The sequence below is a fragment of the Herpailurus yagouaroundi genome, unplaced genomic scaffold (assembly GCF_014898765.1).
Source record: "Herpailurus yagouaroundi ecotype Mexico unplaced genomic scaffold, PumYag 246, whole genome shotgun sequence".
NCBI lineage: Eukaryota > Metazoa > Chordata > Mammalia > Carnivora > Felidae > Herpailurus > Herpailurus yagouaroundi.
Window position 1 is genome coordinate 12,884,099 of NW_024412463.1, and position 21,507 is coordinate 12,905,605.

The window sequence follows — 21,507 nt, forward strand, 5'->3', positions numbered from 1 at the left end:
TTGAAGATGGAACTACTGAAATATTTATTAGAGTGGAGTGATGGTTTAAGGGGCACAGGGAAGCTGTTAGACATGCTCCTGGTGGCAGAATGAAGTTGGCTTATGGAAACAGCGCAGACAATGTTCTTGAGAGAGATCACTGCCCCGCAGTGAGAGTGGGGGTTGAGGTTGGCTTGGCTGTGACAAGGGGACCTTCTCACCCTCCAGGTGAGAGGCCATTCAGTTATTTCTGGGCTGTACAAAAAATAGGGACTTGATTGGCTTGTGCTTGGAACAAATGGTTTTTAAAAATAAATCAGTGAACCACGGGGAAGTGTCTCATTGTCTTTGCACCAGTGAGTGGCCTGTCTTTGTGTGACGAGGGACAGAGGGCCCTGGGGGGCTGCCAGTAAGCCAAGCAGCACAAGCCTCGGTGGTGCTGGGCTGTATGGGCATCAGTTCTCCGTCTACAACACAGGGCGTGAGGCCAGAGGAGAACCCACCTCTGAAGTGCTTTCAGTTCTCCAGGAAGGAAAACAACGTAAATCGTAAATCAAGTGGAGCTGGTTTTATCACAGCTTTGCCCAGATGCTTCCGAGGCAGCCACCACTGCTAGTTTCAAACGGCTCAGAAATCAAAGTCTCCCTGCTTCGTTGTTGATGTCCCACGTCATCGGGTCTCACAGATTCATCCTCATATTAAAGAGCTAACCCATTTTTCTTCCTGTGGTTGAGTTTTTTTTCCCCCCTTTAAAATCAAAGCTACATGCACCGAAGAGAACTTCTCACTTATTGACCGTTTGATGCAGATAAATTGCAAATGGAAAGGTGCTCAGCAAAATGAATGCCACAGCTGTTAGCTTCATCAATGGGAGCTCGCAGTTTGCAAGCAGCGCCCATTACGCATCCCTGCAACTCTCTCTATTCTCTGCTCTTTGAATAATTTATCTGCAGGAAATCCAAATTGCCAAGGCACGCTTTAACCTAGCAGAATGATTGCCAATTTCCTTGGGAAAACTGACAAAAAAAAAAAAAAAAAAAAAAAGAGCTGTAGATTGCATTTCAGCTGAAAGCAGGCGCCCGGCAATCAGACGCATTAGCTCCATTGTGCGGCCTACATCGGAAGGCATTGCGCTCGGGCTCAGTGCAGATGACATTTGAAGGCTCATAAATGTAATGAAGTCCCTTTGACACCTGCTCCTCTCTTCACTTTAAATATGAGTCATTGGTCCACGGGGAACCTCTGCTTTAAAAATAGAGATTATAGTAATTGTCTTCCAAGCTTTTGGAAGGCTGTAATAAACGCAGAGCTCACGGCCCCGTGGCTCTGCAGCCTGGGGTCGACAGGTTGCGCAAATTACCCCAGGTTTTGATTTCTCTTCCTTAACAAATCACATAAATCACTGCATGTTAGTGCCACCGGGGGGGGGGGGGGCGGTTCCCGTTGCGAATTTTGTCGTACCTCTTGGGGGGATTCCTTCTCTTTCTGGGAGGGTGGTACCTCAGCACTTGTCTCTTGCAGGTCTTGAGGCCCTATAGCCCCACTTTTGTAGCCCTTCCTTGCTTTCTCCTGCTTCTCTTCCCACTGTCTGGCTTTCCCTTTGACGACCTCGGCTACGGCCTGGGACAGGTGGTGAGCCCTGTGGGCCCTGGCTCTCCTGGAGCCTCCTGGGGCTCCTGGGGTGCCTGGGGTTCATCCTGCCAGGCAGAGGTCCCTCCCCACCGGGCCTCTCTCCCTTGGAGACAAGGAATGTTTCAGGGGTCCACCCATCTCCTACCTCTTCATTACATATCTGCCCAGATTTGTGTGGGTGACATAGGTCCAAGATCCTAGGTGATGACCTGTAGCCCCTGGGGGCGTCCCCCACCTCAAGCCTCTCTGTGACCTTTGTCCCCAGGCTTCACCCTCCTGCAGGCTCTCCCTCGACTCCCTCATGGGACTACACAGGCAGTGTTCCCCTTGGAAGTTAGCAGGGGGCAGGGAATGTGGGGTATACTGATGGGCTCGGGTGGGGTGGCCAGAGGATATGAGGGGTTCTCCACTGTGTGGGGTGCCCCATCCCCCTTGGGAAGCTCTACTCACCCTCTCCTGGGAGAAAGGACATCCCTGGGAGGGTGGACTGTGGGTCCTGTCCAGATGGCCCCTTGGCCTGCATTCCTGTTTTTAACCGGCTTTCACCTGAGACTGCTTCCCACCTCTAAAGCTGGGCTCTATGGTACAGTGGCCACGGGCACTTCACATGTGACCGGTGACACTGAGATGTGCTGTGAATCCAGGAGACATGCCGGGTTTCTCAGAGTTAGCACAAAACAGAATCTAATTCATAATTTTTTATACTGATTACTGTTGAAATGATGTTTTGGATAGGTTAGGCAAAGTAAAGTTTACTATTGAAATCTGCCTCATGTTTCCTTTTACATTTATAACATGACTATTAGAACATTTACAGTGGTGTCATAACTTGCATTTCGTTTCCCCAGGGTGGTGGTGGTGCCTTGGCGGCCCCTGTACCTCTCAGAGCACACGCTCATGGAGTGTAGGAGCACACACTCATTGAGCGTCCCGTCTCACGTTAGGGAAGGTCTGCTCAGGCCGCCTGTCCTTGGGCTCTCCCTGGGACGGCGCAGTAAAAATTGAAGTCATTCATTTCTGGACACTTTGTGGAGGCCTGTTCTAGTCCCAGCCACCTGTTTCTAAGAGGATGATCCCAGTGTGGTAAGGCACTCACTCCTGTGGGAAGCCGGGCTCTGGGGCCCAGTGGGTGACCTGCCACGGTGCCTTAGCACCTGCCACCCCCAGTGAGTGCTGGGTGGAACCCTCAGCCTTGCCAGGAGGCCATATTCTATGAGACCCTAACATTTATGAAGAGCTGGTGGGTGGGGTAGGGCTCCTGCCTGAGGTTCCTGCTCGGGTGTGTGTGGGGCAGTGGGAGGGCTGGGAGCAGGAGGCAAGGGATGCCCCCCCCCCCCCACCTTGACTGGTGGTCTCTGTCCTGAAGCACCTCCCCTGTACCTGTTGCTCCTGGTCTCAGGCCTCCCCCTCCTCGGAGCCCACTCCTAGTCTTTCTGTGTCACAGATTCACCTTCACCAGTAAAACTTGAGCCAGAAAATGGCTGGAGGTCCAGTGTGGCCCTCGAGGGGTGGTTCTGTGCTGGGTTTCGGTTAACATCACAGCTGTTTTTGCTTGCAGATGAGCTTAGAACATGAGGATAAGCGGGCTCGTACGCGATCCAAGGCCCTCCGAGGTGAGTGCCGTCCCCTCCCTGCTGGGTCTGGCTGTGAGTCCCAGGCCCTAAAGCAGTAAATGTCACTTTCCTCAGGAAAACAGAACCCCACAGTGATGACCAGGCCCTGGGATGCTCCTCCCCTTACGCTGGGCAGTTGGGGTCCCTGGTGTCTGGTGGCTTCAGGCCTCTTCAGCCTCAAGGTGCCCAGGAGGGCTGCTGTGGGGCCCAGACAAAGCTGCCTGGGGTGGAGGTGAGGAGGCAGGCAGTCCCACAGAGTGGGGAAAGCAGAGCTCGCCCAGCAGACCTTTCTGTTTGGAACTGAGATGCTGCCAGGCTCCCGTCACCAGCCTCCTTGCCTCCCAGGACGTCAGTCTTGGTGCTGGATGGCCATGGGCACTTGTCAGATTTAACTGGCAGTGGGGTGGGGAGACAGGGAGCCAAGGCCCTGCTGAACCCTTGGCCAGCCTCACCTCCCTGACTCCATGAGCACACACGGGCCAGGGCTGCGTGTCCCCGTGCGTGGGTGGCCTTCACGGAGGGGCTAGAACACTGAGCTTCTCAGGTGAGCTGCCCAGTAGGACCATGGTGCATGTTGCCCCCCGGTGGCCTACATCACTGAGGGACCAGCCGCTCGGCCCATCTGTTCTCTCTGTCCAGCTTTATCTGCTGGGTCAAGTTTCCTGCTGGAAGCTGACTTCTAGCTGCAATTAGAGAAAGGGAAACCATCCTGGCCCCCAGGGCCCAGAGAGCCTGTATTAGGTGGGGCGTCTGACCCAGTCTGCAAAACTACCAGCCTCTCGTGGGGAGAGTCTGGCACAGCATCAGGTTAGAGGTGGCAGCTCGCTCCACTGGACCCTGCAGGACATACCAGGAGGTCAGGAAAGGACGGGGTTCCATTCTCACTGGGATTGCCTCCGCTTTTTATTCCATTTGTGCCATGAGGGCGATGTGCCTTTTCAATTCGGACTCCCACATGTGTTTCCCTGTTTCTCTCTTTCTCTCACCCAGTGCCCCCAGAGCCCACAGGTGCCGACCTCAGGTAAGAAAGGCTTTCTGCTAGCTCCCAGCATTGCGCATGCCTGTGACCCCGAACACCCAAAATGTCCCACACTGGGCACTTTGGACTGACCAAGCACACCCCTGAACCCCTTTCCTCCTCGCCATGAGTCCAGCTATCTTCACCTTTCTCGGCCCTCCCTCCACCTCTGTCCTGGCCCTACCATGCAGCCAGCCTCGACACAGGGGCACAGATACGCTCGCATCTGGTCACCACCAGGCCCTGGTAGTCCCCACGGTCCCCAGCCAGCAACAAGGTGCTGTGTTAGTGGGCTCTCACAAATGCTTCTGTGTCTGGTGGTTTGGCCAGAGTTGAGGAAGCTGGCTGTCCAGGTCCCAAGTTTTCCGCTGACTCTAGATGCAGACAGTGTTTTTGTGTGTTGGTGATCTTGTAATGGCTTAGCCCTGTGACTTTCCAGATTCTAGGTCACGTCTCACAAGGCATGAGCACCCTGAGGAGGAAGGGAGGACAGCCTACTGCGGAGATTTGCTGGGTCAGGGCAGAGGGGCCAGGCTCTCCTCCCCAGAGGTCGACTTGCCCTCACCTGCTTGCTTCTGTCCTGGGCTCGGCTCCTGGGGCTGTGGGGGGTGGGGGTGGGGGAGGCCAGAGAGAAAGCCACCCCAGTGCTTGTGTGTAAGGACTGCTCCCCCAGCACCACCCACACATCCTTTGGACTCACGACTCTGTGGGCCTGGGCTCTTCTGGTGCCAGCCCTCAGTGCTGTTTTGCTCAGACAGCGCTGATGACGTCCTGCAACCAACCAAGAAAATCAGCCCCTAGTTCTCCCCACCTTTTCTGAGGAGGGGTAGTGCCAATGTGTTCTGGCTCAAACACGAGAGAAGAAAGGGAAGTGATGTTGTTGAGGGTCCCAGTGTGTCAGGTGGGCACCAGGGGCCCCATTTAATTTTCACAAATTTCCTGTGAGACGAAGCCAGACTTGGACTGCAGCTGAGGTCACCTGCCAGAGGCTCATCCTTGGAGGAAGGAAGGGCTCCAAGCCCACCCTCTTTCCAATAGCAGCTCTGGTGCTGAGCACACCACAGAGCCCCCAGTGCCCCCCGCACCCTGAGACAGTGGGCAAGGACTGTATCGGCTTGGTGCTCTGTCCATGCTCAAGGGCCACGGGTGACAACCACACCCCAGGGGGGGTTTCTGTGATCTTCCAGACTCCCAGCTGGGGACGAACAGAACAGTCTAGTTTCTGAGGGTCAGTGATGTTCCTTCCCTGCTCTCTCTGCCACCAGCCTGGAACAGTTCTTCCTACATAACTGCGTCAATCCAGGGCATCAGCGCTTCTCAGTTCTTAGGGGGAAAGATTCTCACTAAACTGAACAAGCCTGGGGCCAGGACTCTCATCGTCATCTTCTTCTTCTTCTATTTCTTCTTCTAAATTTATTTTTATTAAAAAATTTTTTTTTTCAATGCTTATTTATTTTTGAAAGACAGAGCATGAGCAGGGGAGGGGAGGAGACAGAGGGAGACACAGAATCCGAAGCAAGCTCCAGGCTCTGAGCTGTCAGCACAGATCCCGACTGGGGGGCTCGAATGATCTCACCAACCGTGAGATCGTGATCTGAGCCGAAGTCAGACACTTAACCGACTGAGCCACCTAGGTGCCCCGTCTTCTCCTCCTCTTCCTCCTCCTCCTTCTTCTTCTTAATGTTTATTTATTTTTGAGAGAGAGACAGACAGAGCGTGAGAGGCGGAGGGGCAGAGAGAGAAGGAGACACAGGATCCGAAGCAGGCTCCAGGCTCTAGGCTGTCAGCACAGAGCCCAACGTGGGGCTCAAACTCATGGACTGTGAGATCATGACCCGAGCCAAAGTCAGACGCTCAACTTACTGAGCCACCCAGGCGCCCCAGGACTGTCTTATTCTTCACCAGACCTGTTGATGAGTGGCTTTTGCCAGCCAGGGAAAGGAGAGGACCCCAGAGTGTCCCAGCATCCCTCTAACTGTTGAGGCTATAAGTTGGTAACAGAAAGGAAGGGGCACAAAGGGAGGCCACATACTCAGAGCCCAGGTGTGTGGCGATCTCTGCTATAGCTGCACAGCATAGTGTTGCTCTTAGGACACGGTTCCCAGGGCTATTATTGTCCTGTTTGTGAAGTGGGGAAACCGAGGCTCAGAGGGCTCAAGTTTGTCCAACCACAAGAGCTGAATCACACACTCCACTGCTCAAAGCCCTAGCCTCGGTCACAGGGTGGGAGGGTGAGGGTGGAAAGGCAGCCAGACCAGGCCGATGGAAGCTGCACAGAACACGCTTTCCCTGAGCACAGGGTTAGCTCGCTGGAGGGGAGGTGCCCTCTCTGATGGGTGGGGCAGTGGATGGATGCTCAAAGGGGCAGGGGCACAGGGCGAGAGCTGGTTTCCAGGAGGAGGTACCACTTCCCCTGGGCCGTGTGACATTCAGTGGGGACATCTTCAGGACAGTGAAGGGGAGGAGGCTGGGCATAGCACCTGAGGAAGCTCTGGGGTTTGGTAATAGCAGTTGATTTTGGCAAGAGGTGAAGTTACGGCGGCAGTTGGAAAGGCAGATCCAAAGGGCTAGGTATTCTCTCATAATTCTGCAATAGCAGAACCAAAAATGACTCTGAAAATAGATTTGTTTTGAAATATTCTCAGAGAGGACCCAGCCAGTGCATGGGAGAGGGTTGCGTGAGCACCTTCATTTTTTATGTGGTCTCAACCTATTTACTTGGTGATAGTGAGACCCTTATATTTCTTAGTGGGGAAAGGTCTTCGGCAATTCTTCCGGTTTTGGGGAATGGCTGCTTGGAGTGAAATGGAGGGGTCTATGCCAAAAAACTGCCCATGTCCTGCCGGGAAGGTGCCAGTCACTCCTGTGTTCACAACCGTGCACCGGCCGTGAGCTACACGTGGGGTTGTGATCTGTGGTGCCCTCGCGGCTCTCACCCCTTTATTTGCACATCAGCCGACCCTAGGCACCTTTGCGCCACAAGAATGGGCAAATGCTGCAAGCCAGGACTTCCTCCCCCTCTGGCACGGTAGCGGCTGTGCTGCACAAGCAGAAGAGACCCCCGTCCTGGTGAGGTGTACACGAAAGATGCAAGCACAGGGAGAGAACTCGCTGGGACCTGGAAGAGAAACGTTGTGATGTTAGACGAAGTCATGCAGCATCACTGGAAGGGGGGCTGCGTTAGGGTGAAGCTCCACTTGGGGGCTCGCCACACGGATGAGGGAATGATGCCTCCCAGAACTTGCTGCCATCCCCTGCTCCGGTCTGTCTCTTCCCCAGCGCACGCAGAGCTCCCAGGAAGCTGCTTGTTCTCGGGGCAGTGGCATGGCGGCTGTTGTGACGAGAGCAGAGCAGAAGGTTGGCCAGGAGTGGGTGAGGCTCTCATCGCCTTCTCCCGCCTCTGGAGCCCACTTTGCTGCTCCGTGCCCTGAAGTTAATACCGAGCGCCCAAGAGCGAGCAAATGGATCTGGTGTTTTTCCCCTTCACGTTAGTAAAGAACCAATAGACACTTCATTTGTGTCTTGGTCTGGGCCCATCTGCCGTCACACAACCTCAGATTGACTCTGCTAGAGGCGACGGCTAGTGTGAAGTCGGGGCACCCAACTCCTCTGCAGACGGAAGCGGTTGGACCCCTTCTGGAGCCGCCTCCAGGTTCCAGGAGAGTTGCCCATCTGTCACCACTGCACCCTGGTTCCCGCCCAGCCCACCTGACCTCAGCTGAGGGCCTCCTGCGAGCCAGTGGTCAGCTCCTGCCTGTGGGACAGATGGGAGTGGGGGCGGAGTTCTCCACCTGTCTCCAGGGGGCTGGAGGGAGGCCAATCCCTTGGAGGAACGGGAGCTGAGTGTGGGGCTCCAGCTGGGATCTGGGCTCCTCCTGGCCTCGGCCTCGGCCTTGGCCTCGACTTCCCTTGACACCTGTTGTCTGTGTTCAGACACCTCCGAGCGGTGGCCCGGACCCTGCTCAGTGCTGACTGTGAGTAGGCAGTCTGGGAGCCTTCCTGACCATCTCTCCATCTCTGCCACACTCAGGGAGCCTGGGGGCTTCAGGGACAGGGTTTGGCTGGGTCTTCCTCATCCCACATGCTGGGAAGAGGCTCCAGATGCCTGGAGCTGGTGCTGCTTCCACACTCTGGCCCTGAGCACCCTCTGGGCCTCAGCGACGCCACGCTGGGGAAGCTTGTAGGGGAAGCTGTGTGAACTGGGAGGCATCGGCTGCTGGCATCGCAGCCCCTGGGCTTTGGTCAGGTCTCACGTTGCCCTTGTTGGACGTTCCCTTGGCTGCTGCGTGGGGGGCAGGAGCGTGGGGGTTCCAGCCTCTCCTCCCAGAGTGGCCCTCACCTGTTCCACACACGTGGGTTCCCAGCCTATCCTGCTCCGTTTAGGCTGGAGGCCAGGACTCTTCCGCACTGGCGGGTGGAGGTGTGGCTTGGAGCTGGTGACGTGTTTGGGGGCGGTGCCAGTGGCCTGCAGGCCTCCACGGCAGCTGTCACATAATTGCCTGATTAACTCAGTGATTAATCGGCTAATTGGGACCTCAGCTTCAAATCCCCAATAACAAGGACCTTTTGTGAAAAGTCTCAAAGCTAGCTCTTGAGAGAGTGAAAGCAAGCATGGGGCATAGATTTTAGAATAGACAGGCTGGGGGCAGCGCTAAGTCCTGTCTGCCTGGAAAGGAAACCCACAACGAAATGTGGCACGTCTTCCCTCCCTGTCTCCCATTCTCTCCCCACTTCCTCCCTTTCCTCCTCTCCCCTTCTTCCCTCTCTCCTTTCCTTTCTAACTTTTAAACGCATGAAAACCAGCACTGAGATCAGCCATGGTGGCCATGGGCTGCAGGGAGGGCCTCAGGGACACTGTTGCTTCCCCTTGCTACCCCGAGGGCTGTTGGTGAGCTCAGGGTGGGTGGGGCTCGGTCTGCACAGACTGTTCTGTTTCTCCCCGACCGGTTGATAAGTGTGGCCTGCGTGGCTACTTGGGCCCACAGTGCTCTGCAGTCAGGTCCGTGATCAATCAAATTAGAAACTATCAGGTGTGCCTAGACAGAAGTCTAGGGCCATGCCCCTTCTGGGGCCCACCCCGTCCTTCCCTCGCAGGATCTGGGAAAGCCTGATCTGCGGTGGGGAGCTCTGACCCCGTGATGCCAATCCTAGATCTAAAACCTAAAAACAAGGTCTTCCTGTCTTGGGCACCTGGGGATGGCCCCCCCCCCCCCCTCCCAGGAGGAGCTCAGGTGCCCCTCCTCTGGGTGATCTCCCATGCTGTCTCTGTTTCTCCGGGCATCAATTTGCCATTCCGGACAATGAGGTGATGGCAGCTACTTGCAGTCTGTGGCTTGTGGATGTGCTCAGCAGCCCACAGGACCGTGGCCTCGCATGGAGCTGACTCTAGAAGAGGGTTGGGTGGCGTACCCTGTGCCCACGATCAGAAGTTTCCAGAGCTTTCTGTGGTTTGGTTCAGTGGGGAGACAGATGACAGTGGAGAGTGGGGAACTCCTGGGGGCCGCACCTTTAACCGCATTTCCTGGCCCCCGGGGGGGAAGCACGAGGCCCAGCAGCACCCCCACCCACACCTTACTGCAGTCTCTGGGTCATCAGCCTTCCTGGACTCACCTTCCTGCACCAGGGTCGCAGCTGGGGGCCTGTAGCTTGGGCCAGGCCTGGATATTTACATAGAGCCGTTCCTGCCTGGAGGTACTTGCTTACTTTGCCAGGCCAAGGGCATGCCTGGCAGGGGCTGCAGGCCTCACAGCACCAGCGATGGCCATGGAGAAGCCCAGTGTTTCTGCTCTGCCCTTGGGCCAGCCTCAGGTGCTGGTTCTGGGGGCTCCACAGAGGGTCCTGTGTCCCAGCTGCTTGGAAGCCTGCAGTTCGCCTGCAGTGGGAAAGACTTATCCACAGAAAAAAGAAGCCATCTAGGAGGCGCCGATGTTGGAAGTCTTGGTCTCGTACATACAGATCTTTAATTAAACACACTCATAAAATTGTAATAAACCATTCGTTTATTTAAATGGGGTGAGTTATTTCATTAATTTTTAGCAAACTGCAAGCAGCCATTCTGAGACGCACTGTTTGGAGACAATCTTCTGCTCCTCAGGGTGAGGGCCTGGGGTGGGCGGGTCCTTCCACTGAGTGACCAGTCCTGCTTGTCTCCCCCCCAGCTGCCCCACCCCAGGGTGCACCGGCTCAGGACACATCCGGGGCAAGTACTCCAGGCACCGCAGGTAAGGTAAGGGGGTTCCTGGGAGAGATGTTGGGCTGCTGGGGAGCTGGAACCCCACTCCTGGCCCTTTGTAGATCTAGAACCTTCCATTTCCACCTGCGGCTGCTGAGGCCGGTGTGGTCATGGCACGTCATACCGCAGTCTCTCTCTGTTGGGGGCTGTAAGGCTGGATGAGTCCATGGGGGAGAGCTCAGAGCAGACCTCGTACACACTGATGACCCAAATGACCTGGTTGTCATCCTGTTGTCATCCTGTTGTCATCCTGGGGTGTCAGCTTGACTTCAGTGGGTGAGGGTGTGCAGGGTCTGGAGGTGGAGAAGGAAGGGCGCCGGGGACCCTGCTGACCTGCTTGGTGGGAGGAAGCGGGCTGTGTCCGACAGAGGGTGTGAAGCAGAGCTGCCTGGGGCCAGTCCCCTCCCCCTCCCAACAGGGGGTGCCGTTGGGATGGGACTGCTGAGGTTAGGTCTCATGAGAGAAGCAGGAAATAATCTAAGTTTTTAATGTGGACAATTAATGTAAAATTTTAAACACATCAGCCTGCCAGTCTTGAATGTGGGGCTTCCGGCTTGGGTTGGTGATGAGACGCAAAGACAAACTTTCACAACAGGGAAAGGGGCTGCGGAGGGTGAGGGGAGGAGCCGGAGGGAGGACCCTCCAGGGGGTGTTGACAAGGTGGCCCCTGGCCTGGTCTCCTTCCTCCCAGTTTGCAGAGCTGCCCTCTGGCCAAGAAGAGGAAGCTGGAGGGTGCCCAGCCAGAGCACCTGGTGTCCAAGCGGAAGTCCCACCCCCTGAAGCTGGCTCTGGACGAGGGCTACAGTGTGGACACCGACGGCAGTGAGGATGCTGAGGTGAAGGACGCCTCTGTTTCGGATGAATCGGAAGGAACTCTGGAGGAGGACGAGGCTGAAATGTCAGGACAGGAGGAGATTCATCGTCCTGAACCAGCTGAAGGTGCTTTGTGGCTCTTTCTCCCCTGAAATAAAGGGCGCTTAGTGTGGCCCTGGAGAATCACAGCCTGTGAGTGGGGAGGGGGCCCACTCTGAGTTAGTGAAAGGGCTGCCGAGGAAGCCATTCCTGAGAACAAGCGAGGTCTTGTCCTGACATTTGTTGGGGCTTCCTGGAGAGGGGCTGGTACAGGGTGCTTGGGGGGTCTGTGGGCGCATCTCTGTGCGAACACTGTGTGCATGACTGTGGATGCGTGCCTATGTGCATGTGAGAGATGGATGGACAGATGGACATGGGCTGTGCGTCTGTGCTTGGGGGAGGGTCTCATGTACAGCAGAGGGGGATAGACCCCACTCCACTTGGCGCTGGGAAAGAATAGCCTGGGGGTGGGAGTGAGGGGTCTGCTTGGCATCAGATGAGACTCTGTGGGGGTGCCCAGGGAAGCCTGGAGTGGCAGGGGGAAATGAAGGGATTCCTTGTTTCACTTTCTTCCCTGTGGGGCTCAGCAGCACCAGCCTCGTTGGGGCACCCAGACTTTGGCAAATGCTGGTGTAAAAGTGTCCATGTCCCCCGAGAACGCCGGCAGACTACAGAACCCTGGGGGTGGGACTGAGACCTGAGGTCCAAATCCCCCAGCACCCCCCACCCCAAAGCTGCCTGTGTCTTCTGAACCTGCAGGGTCTGAGATGGAGCTTTATTTTGTTTTGGAGCCAATTCAGGGAGAGTCCTTACACCCACCTCCCTCCCGAGTCTTCGGTTGTGTCTCAAGCGGTGTGTGGCCCCAAGGGCTCTAGGTAGAAAGGACTAGCTTGCCTGCTTTCTTACCGAGGAGTGAGTTTGGGGTCCGGGCACCGGCCCTGGCTGGGCTCCTCTGGGAATGGTCAGACAGCAGGGCTGGCTCCTGTACCCTGGACACTCCTGCCGACTGTCCTCCAGGGCCTGTGCGTGGCGAACACCTGCTACGTCATAGCCATGGCAGTTAAGAGGTTCAACTTTGAGTCTTTTGAAAACATAAACTCATTTAGTACTTGTTAATTATGGAGCAATTAAAAAAACCCGATGGTGCGGGGCGCCTGGGTGGCGCAGTCGGTTGAGCGTCCGACTTCAGCCAGGTCACGATCTCGCGGTCCGTGAGTTCGAGCCCCGCGTCAGGCTCCGGGCTGATGGCTCGGAGCCTGGAGCCTGTTTCCGATTCTGTGTCTCCCTCTCTCTCTGCCCTTCCCCCGTTCATGCTCTGTCTCTCTCTGTCCCCAAAATAAATAAAAAACGTTGAAAAAAAAATTAAAAAAAGAAAAAACCCGATGGTGCTTTAAGCTCCATCTTATGAGATGCAGGTTTACTTGATTTGAGAAAGTAAACATCGAGGGGAGGACCATTAGTAAAACATATTGGGGTATTCCTCAGCTTCAAAGACAGCAGTGACTACTCCATCTAGGACTGAAAATAAGTTCACCGTGTCTCCAGGTCCAGGCAGAGGGGCTGGCAGAAATGACCACAGCCCCAGGCTGTGCTGGGACAGCCTGCCTCTTGTGCTCTTCACACTTGTTTCCGATTTTGTGCAGGAAGGAGCCCTGTCAAGCCCCACTTCGGATCCAACCCCATCAGCAGCCCCACGGGCCCCACCAAGGGCAGCTACAGCAGTTATCAGGAGATCATCGCCACTTCTCTCCTAAATTTGGGCCAGATTGCTGTAGAGACGCTAGTTGGGGAGGATTTGGGTCAGGTGGCCAAGCCGGGCCCCGGTGTTGTGCACCTGGTGCAGGAGGAGGCCGAAGAAGGGGCCACCAGTGATGAGGGGGAGAAGGACGTGTTCATCCGGCCAGAGGATACAGAGGAAGTCATGGAAGTCACCAGGGAACGCTCCCAGGAGCTGGGTCCCCAGTCTGGGGAGGGCATGGTCAGCGAGGAGTCAAGCAAGATGAAAGTCAACCTGGGTAATGAGGAGGAGGAGGAGGAGGAAGAGGAGGAGGAGGAGGAAGAGGAGGAGGAAGAAGAGGAGGAGGAGGAAGAGGAGGAGGAGGAAGAGGAGGAAGAAGAAGAAGAGGAGGAGGAAGAGGAGGAGGAGGAGGAAGAGGAGGAGGAGGAAGAGGAGGAGGAGGAAGAGGAGGAAGAAGTAGCCGCTCCCGATGTGATCTGTCAGGAGGATGCCCCCCATGCCCCCACCCAGAAGGCCCCGGAACCCCGGCACCCAGCATCTCCCAGCCCCAAGCCCGAGTACTCTGTCATCGTGGAGGTGCGCTCTGATGATGGCAAGGACGAAGACTCGCGCTCCCAGAAGTCTGCAGTCACTGATGAGTCAGAGATGTATGACATGATGACACGTGGGAACCTGGGCCTCCTGGAGCAGGCCATTGCCCTGAAGGCTGAGCAGGTGCAAGCCGTCTGCGAGCCAGGCTGCCCACCCACCGAGCAGGGCCAGCCGGGCCCTGGTGAACCGGGCAAGGTGGTGAGGCCTCTGGATGCCACACGGAAGAACTACTGCAGCAAAGGTAGGGCTGGAGGCCCGGGCCTGCACACCCACCCTTAATGCCTCCATCCAGGGTTGTCCCCAGCAGGCACGGATGCGGGCTGAGTGAGAGGCATGCTCACACTTCTCACAGAGGGCGATCCAGAGACAGACACAGGGCTCCAGGTGGGAGGAGGAGCGTGGGAGGGACAGTGAGCTGGCCCCAGCACCTCAGGCACACCCCGGGGGGCCTAGCTGGGTCATGGAGAGACACAGGCAGACCCTGGGGGGGACACACCTGGGTCATGAAGAGACTCAAGTGAGCCCTGGGGAGCCCCAGCTGGAAGACAGGTGGGGACACAGGGCCCAGATTTTCTGGGAATCCTCACGTGAGACAGGCCTGGGGCAGATACTGAGGGACACAGCTCTCAAGGGGACACCCTTCAGAGTGGCACAGGTGTGGGGGACAGCTGCTTGGGAGCCCAGATTCAGGCCAGCACAAGTCTTGAGGGAACACAGACACAAGGAGACCTAGGTAAATGTGATACACACTTAGGGACAGGGTGTTGAGGCCTGTGTAGGGTATCAGCCTGAGGGTGGTGGGCTTGGGGACCACAGATCAGGGCGGATATTGGTGGGACACTAGTGGGGAGTGGCATGGCTGGGGGACACAGGCAGAGTGACAGCCCGGGTGCAGGTGTTTGGGTGACGCAGGCCTGTGGGACATTGGGGGGACCCAGACGCAGGGTGCCTTGCCTTCAGGGGTAGAGCTGAGGGCGCGGGCCCAGGGGACAGAGCCTCAGGGTGAGGCAAACAGCGGCGCTGGAAGCACCTGGCAGTGGGCGAGATGCGACTGATGTCGAGGCACCGCCACAGCGCGAGCCCGGCTAGAGCCCGTGTGGCAGCGGTAGCAGCTCAGGGGGCAGGCTCCGGGGATCATCTGTGATGACCCTGCCTGCCAGGTTGGTGAAGGTCCAGCTTCCTGCCTGTTTGAATGTGAAGAGGAAGAGCCAGGGGTCCTGCGCTTTCGAACCCGCTCGGGTTTCTGCCTCAGCCGGGGTGGGCATTCTGAGTGTAGTTGTGTGAGTTCTGTGTTCTCCCCAGGGGAACCGCTCCACCTAGGAACTTCTCTGGGACACTGGCTGTGCTCTGGGGATCATCTGTGTCCTGGCAGGTGTTCCCTTCTGGCCCCCACACTCAACAGTGACCTCTCCGAGCTTGCAGAGCCTAGGTGAGGTCAGCAACTGAGCTTTGAGTTTAAGTTTCTGCCCAGGCATTTATATTAGTCCTGTGGCTTTGGGCAAGTTAACTTCTTTGTCCTCGTCACTTTGTCAAATCCAAAGGACATATCCTGGCAGGGACCTCGTCACATCTTTCACCTCTCTGTGCAGAGGCTGGACCTCAAGGCATGGGGGCTCTTGGAGGCATGGCCCCACCCTGAGTCAGTAGGAGCAGGGAAAGAGGGCACCAGCTGCTACCTGGGTTGTCCTCTTTAAAATGCTGCACAACTTACTACATGTTTGGGCAGTTTACAAACTTACAGTTTGGGCAGCTTCTGGGCTTTTCCGTGAGGACAGTTGATATGGACCAGTTTCTTCAGAACTAGCTAGCCATCCCCTGGTCCCTCTCAGGCTCTCGGGCAGTCTGGCCACTCTCCTCTCTGGACAGCCGGAATGAAGAGTCATGGCTGTTCTGTCCTCCTCCCCACTTGGATTTCTGGCTACCCTCTAACCGATGCCTCTTGTGTGTTTAGATCCCTCCAGAGCTGAGAAGCGCGAGATCAAGTGTCCAACACCAGGCTGTGATGGCACTGGCCATGTGACAGGGTTGTACCCTCACCACCGCAGCCTATCTGGTTGCCCCCACAAGGACAGGATTCCCCCGGAGAGTGAGTAGCTATGCACAGCTCAAGCCATCTCTGGTGTTTGGATGATGTAGCCCCCCACCCCCACCCCCATCCCAGGGCCCTGTCCCTTTGGATTGGCACTGTCCAGGTGCCCAAACTTGAGTCCTACATGGCCGGGGATGTGGAGTGTGCCCATTGACCTACCTTGAGACGGCAGCCAGGGTCAGGCCCCCCCCAGGAGGGCCTGCCACAAACACAGGTACTCGGGAGGGAGGAGGAGCCAGCAAGCCAGGGAAGAGCCAGCCATCTGTGCTCTGAGGGCCACGAGGAGAAAGCCTAAGCTTTTTCACTCCTAAGCTAGAGGCAGTAATTGTGAGCATTCATTTCAAAGGGTGACTCACAGAACAACCAGGGGGTTTGAAGGCGAGGGAAGCAGGGGCCACAGCGGGAGGGAGTGTGCCTCGACTGGGCTGAGGCTTGGGAGCCACTCTGGGTTGCTGCTGTAAGCTGCCGCCCTGCAGAGTTGGAGACTTCAGATGGGGCTCCTCCATGTTCCTTGGTGGGGCTCACCATCTCCCTCTCCCTGGTTCTCTTCCAGTCTTGGCTATGCACGAGAATGTGCTCAAGTGCCCCACTCCTGGTTGTACAGGTCAAGGCCACGTGAACAGTAACCGCAACACGCACAGAAGGTACTCGGGCTGCGCTGGGAGTGGCGAGGGCTGTGTGGTGGGGTGGGCGGGGCCGTGGGCTGAGCCCTGGCCTGGGACGGGTGCAAGGTTGGAGCAGGCCCCTTGGTGGGGAGTCAGCGTGGCACCCAGAGGCATGGTCGCTGTGGTGGGGTCCTGAGAGACCAGAGGGCGGCTGCAGGGATGGGTATGTGCTCTTCAGAGAGGCCTGCTGCCTGTCGGGAAAGCCAGGTGGAGGCTGTGAGACGTTTGGGAAGCTTCTGCGCTCTAGCTTTTGCTCGTGGTGGGCCTTGGCTGGCCAGGACTGAGCTCTGGCCTACACTGTGGCTTCTGAGACCCAGGTAGAAGCGAGACTCCCATGATGCACTCAGGGTTTAGCCATCTGCTGTTTTCCACAGTGAGAGGTGACCACACCCCCGACCCTTGCCTGGAGCGCCTTGGGCAGCAGGGCTGTGATGGGATGTGCTCTCACAAAGGAGGCCAGAGCTTTTGAGGTCACTTCATTGAGAAGAGGCTAAATTCCTGAGCCCTTTTGTGACTAGTCACCTCTCCAGCAGCCATGGTCAGCTCTGTCCTGACAGATGAAGTTGCTTCCCTGATGTCCCAGGTTGGGTGCTTCCCTAGGAAGGGCTGGGGCCTCTTGCTGTGGCCCTGGTACAGTCTGTGACCTCTAGGGTTAGCACCCAGGTTGTGTGGCCCATGGGGCCCTGGGCTTCCCTGAGTTGAGCCAGAGACGTGTTGGCATATCGGGGGAGAGCAGGGAGGTGAGAGGCAGACCCATTGCCCAGACCTGCCTAGAGGAGGTGCCTTTGCCCAGAGCCCTGAAGGCTTTTAGGATGTACTTTGTCTGTGTGCGTCATTGCTTAGAATTTCCCAAAGCAGAAAGTGACTGTGCAGCTGCTACCTTGAGGGCTTGAGGACGGGCCTGGAGAGACAGGAGCCTTCTCTGGGCTCCTGCTGGTGTCTGTGGGCTTCTGGGCTTGGACAGGCAGGATCTGAAGGAGAACGCTCAGCTCCCTCCTTTTCTTTTCTCTAGTTTGTCCGGATGCCCCATTGCTGCTGCTGAAAAATTAGCCAAATCTCATGAGAAGCAACAGCCGCAAGGGGGAGATCCTTCCAAGAATAGCTCCAATTCAGATCGGATCCTCAGGTGAGTGAATTGAGCCACACAACTGAAGGGGCTGCCTCCCAAAATGGTTAGAGGGGGCTTCCCACATGTGCATGTGTGTGTATGTGTGCGCGTGTGAGTGTTTATGCTTGCGTGTGTGTGCATGTGCGCGTGCATGTGTGTGCTGATGCCCTCAGCTGCCCTCGGGGCCTCCCAGAGGACAGTTTCTGGGCACACCCGGGGCAGCGTCTGCCATCTGCCCCCCTCTCCGGTGCTTCGGCTGTGGCACAAACACCCACGAGGCCGCCCCTGCCTTGCTCTCCCCAAAGGCGTCTGATCTCACCGCTTGAGGTGACTCAGGGATTTGTTTGTGGAGACGCTGGTCCCGTCTCCAGAGGGCAGACCACACCAGCCGAGGGTCACTGCCGTCCGGAAGCACCGGAACTGCTCCTTCCGGCTGTCTCACTCCAAGGAAGGACCGTAAACCAAGGGAGAGAAGTGGGTGCCTGTGGTACCCTTCAGAGCATTGGCCCCAGAGGTTCTGAGGCAGCAGTGGGCCCGTGTGTGTGTGCGTATGCATGTGTTCACATGTGCACACGTGTGTGCGTGCATGTAGACATGTGTCAGCAATAAGGGGGCTCCTGAAAGAGCACTCAGAATGCATTTGCTTAGCATTCCTGCCATCCATGTGACCCCGTGAAGCGGGTACCGCAAGTAAGGCCAGAGTCTCGGGAACTTGCCCAAGGTAACGCTTACTGGCTGGGGGAGTTGGCGCTGGCCCCCGGCCAGCTTGGCTTCAGGGTCTTGTTCTTCAACATAGTTCTCTACCCGTCGGGTGATTCCCTTACCCCCGCCCCTCACCGTCCTCCCTCAGCGGACACGCTGCTTCCTGTTTCTCTGAGGGACTAGGATTCATACATTCTTCCCCTTCCTCAGTTTTCCAGACCACAGTTCCGCGTCTGCCTCCCAAAGGAGAATGTGGGAGATGAGGGCCACTGTACCCTGAAAAGGCCTAACACCTGGAAGTCACAGACGTGGGCAATAGCATGAACCCTGGTCTGGAGAGGGGCCCGCCCCCTTTCAGGGCCCGTCCGACCCTGGTGTGTGCCTGGCAAATTCTCAACCAGAGGAACTTGGCTGCCCGCCTTGACCTGCTCTGTGGGTCCCATGTGTGGAGTCTCTGGGCGGGGCCAGGGCCGGGAGGGCCTCACCTTCCTGTGCTTCCGTCTATGCGTGTCTTTGGCCCTGCACATCCAGTTGGCTTCCGTCCACCTGTTGGCTCTTAGGATGGCTGGAAGCGGCTTCTTACCTTCATCCTGTAACTGCTCTTTCCAGCTTCCTGCCATTTACTATCTCGATTCTTTTCCTGCCTCAAACTAAGTCACTGGTAACATGCCAAACCAGCAGGCAGGTGAGGCCCAGTGAGCCCAGGGTGGGGGGCAAGGAGGCTCCAGACATGGTGGCTGTGCCCCCAGGAAGTCTGACCTCCATTTGTTTGCCTGTAAAAGTGGGCAACAATGTTTTCTTGTGGGCTTCGAAAGTATCTCATGAGGCTTGAACAAGATAGTGATGTTTTGCCTCCCCGGGCCGTGGTGAGGAACCTCTCCAATGGTGGTGATGGTGACCAGGATGCAGAAGCGTTCTGTTCAGGTTCTGTTCATTCTGCGTGGCCATGTTTCTGGGTGTCACGCCCTGGGGTGTGGGGAGAGCCTTTGCAAATCTCTGCTAGTGTCACAGACACTGAGTCTTTGCTGTGGGATGGAGCCCTGGCCCAGGAAGCCATGGTACCAATGTTAAATTTAGGATTCTCTTTTCTCCTGGGAGGTGCCTGAGCACACTCCAGTAACTTCTTCAGATGCTACCAGGCCCTTCCACCCTCCTTGGGGAAGGAGAACTTGCCCATGCTTGGGGGTATCTGCTTTTCCGAGGTCCAGACTCAGAGCTGGTCTCTTCATGGTTGCGGGTCTTTCTGTCCCCAGGCTCCTGTTTTGGGGCCACATGCCAGTTCTTGTAGTACTCAGCCCCTTGAAGACATCACCATTGACCCCTTCTTAATTCCTGTGATCCACTCTTTTCAGACTGGAGTCATTTCTTGGTTCAGACTCAGGAGCAAAGAGAGAGTGGGTGTGCAGACGGGTCTCCCGGCCTCCCTTCCTCCTTCCTTCTCTCTGAGCTGGTAGCGCAGAAGCCTGTCCACACCCTGTGCGGTTGCCATCCTCCACCCGGCTGCTCTTCCTGCCCTGGGTCCTGTGCTGTCTGGGCTGGCGTCTCCATGCTAGCTCTTGTGCATTCAAAACTCTGAGCTCTCCCGAGGGCTTCAGAGATGAGGAACTGAATGCCTGCGGTGGCCTTTTCGTTCCTGTCCTTAACTCTTTCAGCCGCACCAGGGCTCTTCTCAACTGCCTTCGAGCAAAGGGTAGTGAGGGCTAAAGCTGTGTTGGGCCCTCCCTGAGCCTGATTCTCAGAAACACACCCCGTCCCCTCTAGGTGCCCTGACTCCCTCCTCACTGGGGAGCTCTGTTATTCCACCAGGAGAATTCTGTCTAGGTGTGGCTAGCCACCATCCTAGGGATGCCCCTGTAGGGTTGCCTGCCAAGGACTCATACCTCTTGTAGCAGAGCAGTTTGAAACCTGCTCTCCTAAGTTCTGGGGCAAAGTCTAGGGCCCTCCCTCTCTGGCTAATGCCGTCTGCAAGGGCACATGGCATTGTTTCTCCAAGGTTCCAGTTCTTCATATAGATCAGGTCCCAGGCACCGTTTAGTAGAGGGACATGGCGGAGGGTCTCTGTGCACAAAGGGTTCTGAAGGGTTCCTGCCCAGGCTGTGGGATGGGGCATGGGGTCCCTGAGCCCTGTCCTCATGGTTCTGCACCTCTATCCGCACCTCAGGCCCATGTGCTTCGTGAAGCAGCTTGAAGTCCCTCCGTATGGAAGCTACCGGCCCAGTGTGGCCCCTGCTACACCCAGGGCCAACCTGGCCAAGGAGCTGGAGAAGTTCTCCAAGGTCACCTTTGACTACGCAAGTTTTGACGCTCAGGTTTTTGGCAAACGCATGCTTGCCCCAAAGATTCAGACCAGCGAAACCTCACCTAAAGCCTTTAAATGTAAGTAGGGGAGATCTGCTCCTGGGAGACGCAGGGTTTGAGAGATGGGGGAGGAGGGACCCCCTTCGCTAGGAGCATGTAGGGAATCTCTCCCCTAGGGGACCCTAGCTGTCCCAGTGTCCACTGAGGTGGCTTTCCCAGGGTCTATATTTCCCCCATGTTTCTGCCACCATGTTCCCCATCAAGCTTGATGTATCTCTTCACTATTTGTGAAAAAAAACCAAACAACTCCCCCCCCCCCAAATAAAAAACAAAAAACAAAAAACAAAACAACCCAAGTCCTTTATGGTGTGCATGTCCAAAGGCTTGAGGATAACTTCCTTGATACGGTCCACTCTGCAGGGGCTCAGACAACTCAGCCAGCCTGTGCTGAGCCTGGGTGCCTGACAGGAGCTATTCGCTTTCCTGCATGTGGACCATCTTGCTGGATACAGTGTGTTGTGTTAGCCACAAGTGTTCTGGATACTTGTAACTAACAAAATGCATTCCTACAAACTTTTGAGAAAAATCCTGCCTTACTGTTTTGGTTACTCAGTGTACTCATCTGTGGGTTGCAAGCCCCTTAGCCCTGGAAACACATATGAAATGGAAGTGTGCCCATGAGATTGGAACTGGCATCTCGGAGTGGGTATTTGGCCCTGAAATGCAGCAGTGAGGAGTTTCTGTCATGTTAATAATGAAAATCCTAACTGATGCAGCTGCCAGCTACAGTGTGGACACCTCTTCCCCTTGTTAGGGCCAGGGGTTTCCTGCCACCATGTACAGGCACCAACAAACACTCACAAGGAGCTTTTCGTATATCTGGAAACTTACTGGTGATATTGTGATATCAGAAATGTCATGCTTGAGAGTCACTTTATGACTACCGTACAATTTCTGGAAGAGATAACATTTTATGTCCTCATTTGTCAC

The 21,507-nt window shown here is 56.2% G+C and overlaps 1 protein-coding gene across 6 annotated transcripts in view; it reads left to right on the forward strand.

Annotated features, from left to right (window-relative positions):
- MYT1 (myelin transcription factor 1) overlaps positions 1-21,507 on the forward strand; it is a 71,271-nt gene that overhangs the window by 28,164 nt on the left and 21,600 nt on the right. For 5 of the 6 annotated variants that reach the window (XM_040459981.1, XM_040459980.1, XM_040459982.1 and 2 more), the window contains exons 3-11: positions 3,170-3,224; positions 4,215-4,245; positions 10,401-10,463; positions 11,166-11,413; positions 12,970-13,896; positions 15,607-15,741; positions 16,298-16,388; positions 17,422-17,535; positions 20,381-20,595. In XM_040459981.1, the coding sequence (XP_040315915.1) occupies positions 3,170-3,224; positions 4,215-4,245; positions 10,401-10,463; positions 11,166-11,413; positions 12,970-13,896; positions 15,607-15,741; positions 16,298-16,388; positions 17,422-17,535; positions 20,381-20,595 (1,879 nt within the window). The remainder of the gene's footprint in view (positions 1-3,169; positions 3,225-4,214; positions 4,246-10,400; positions 10,464-11,165; positions 11,414-12,969; positions 13,897-15,606; positions 15,742-16,297; positions 16,389-17,421; positions 17,536-20,380; positions 20,596-21,507) is intronic. The other variant, XM_040459985.1, reaches the window with a different exon arrangement.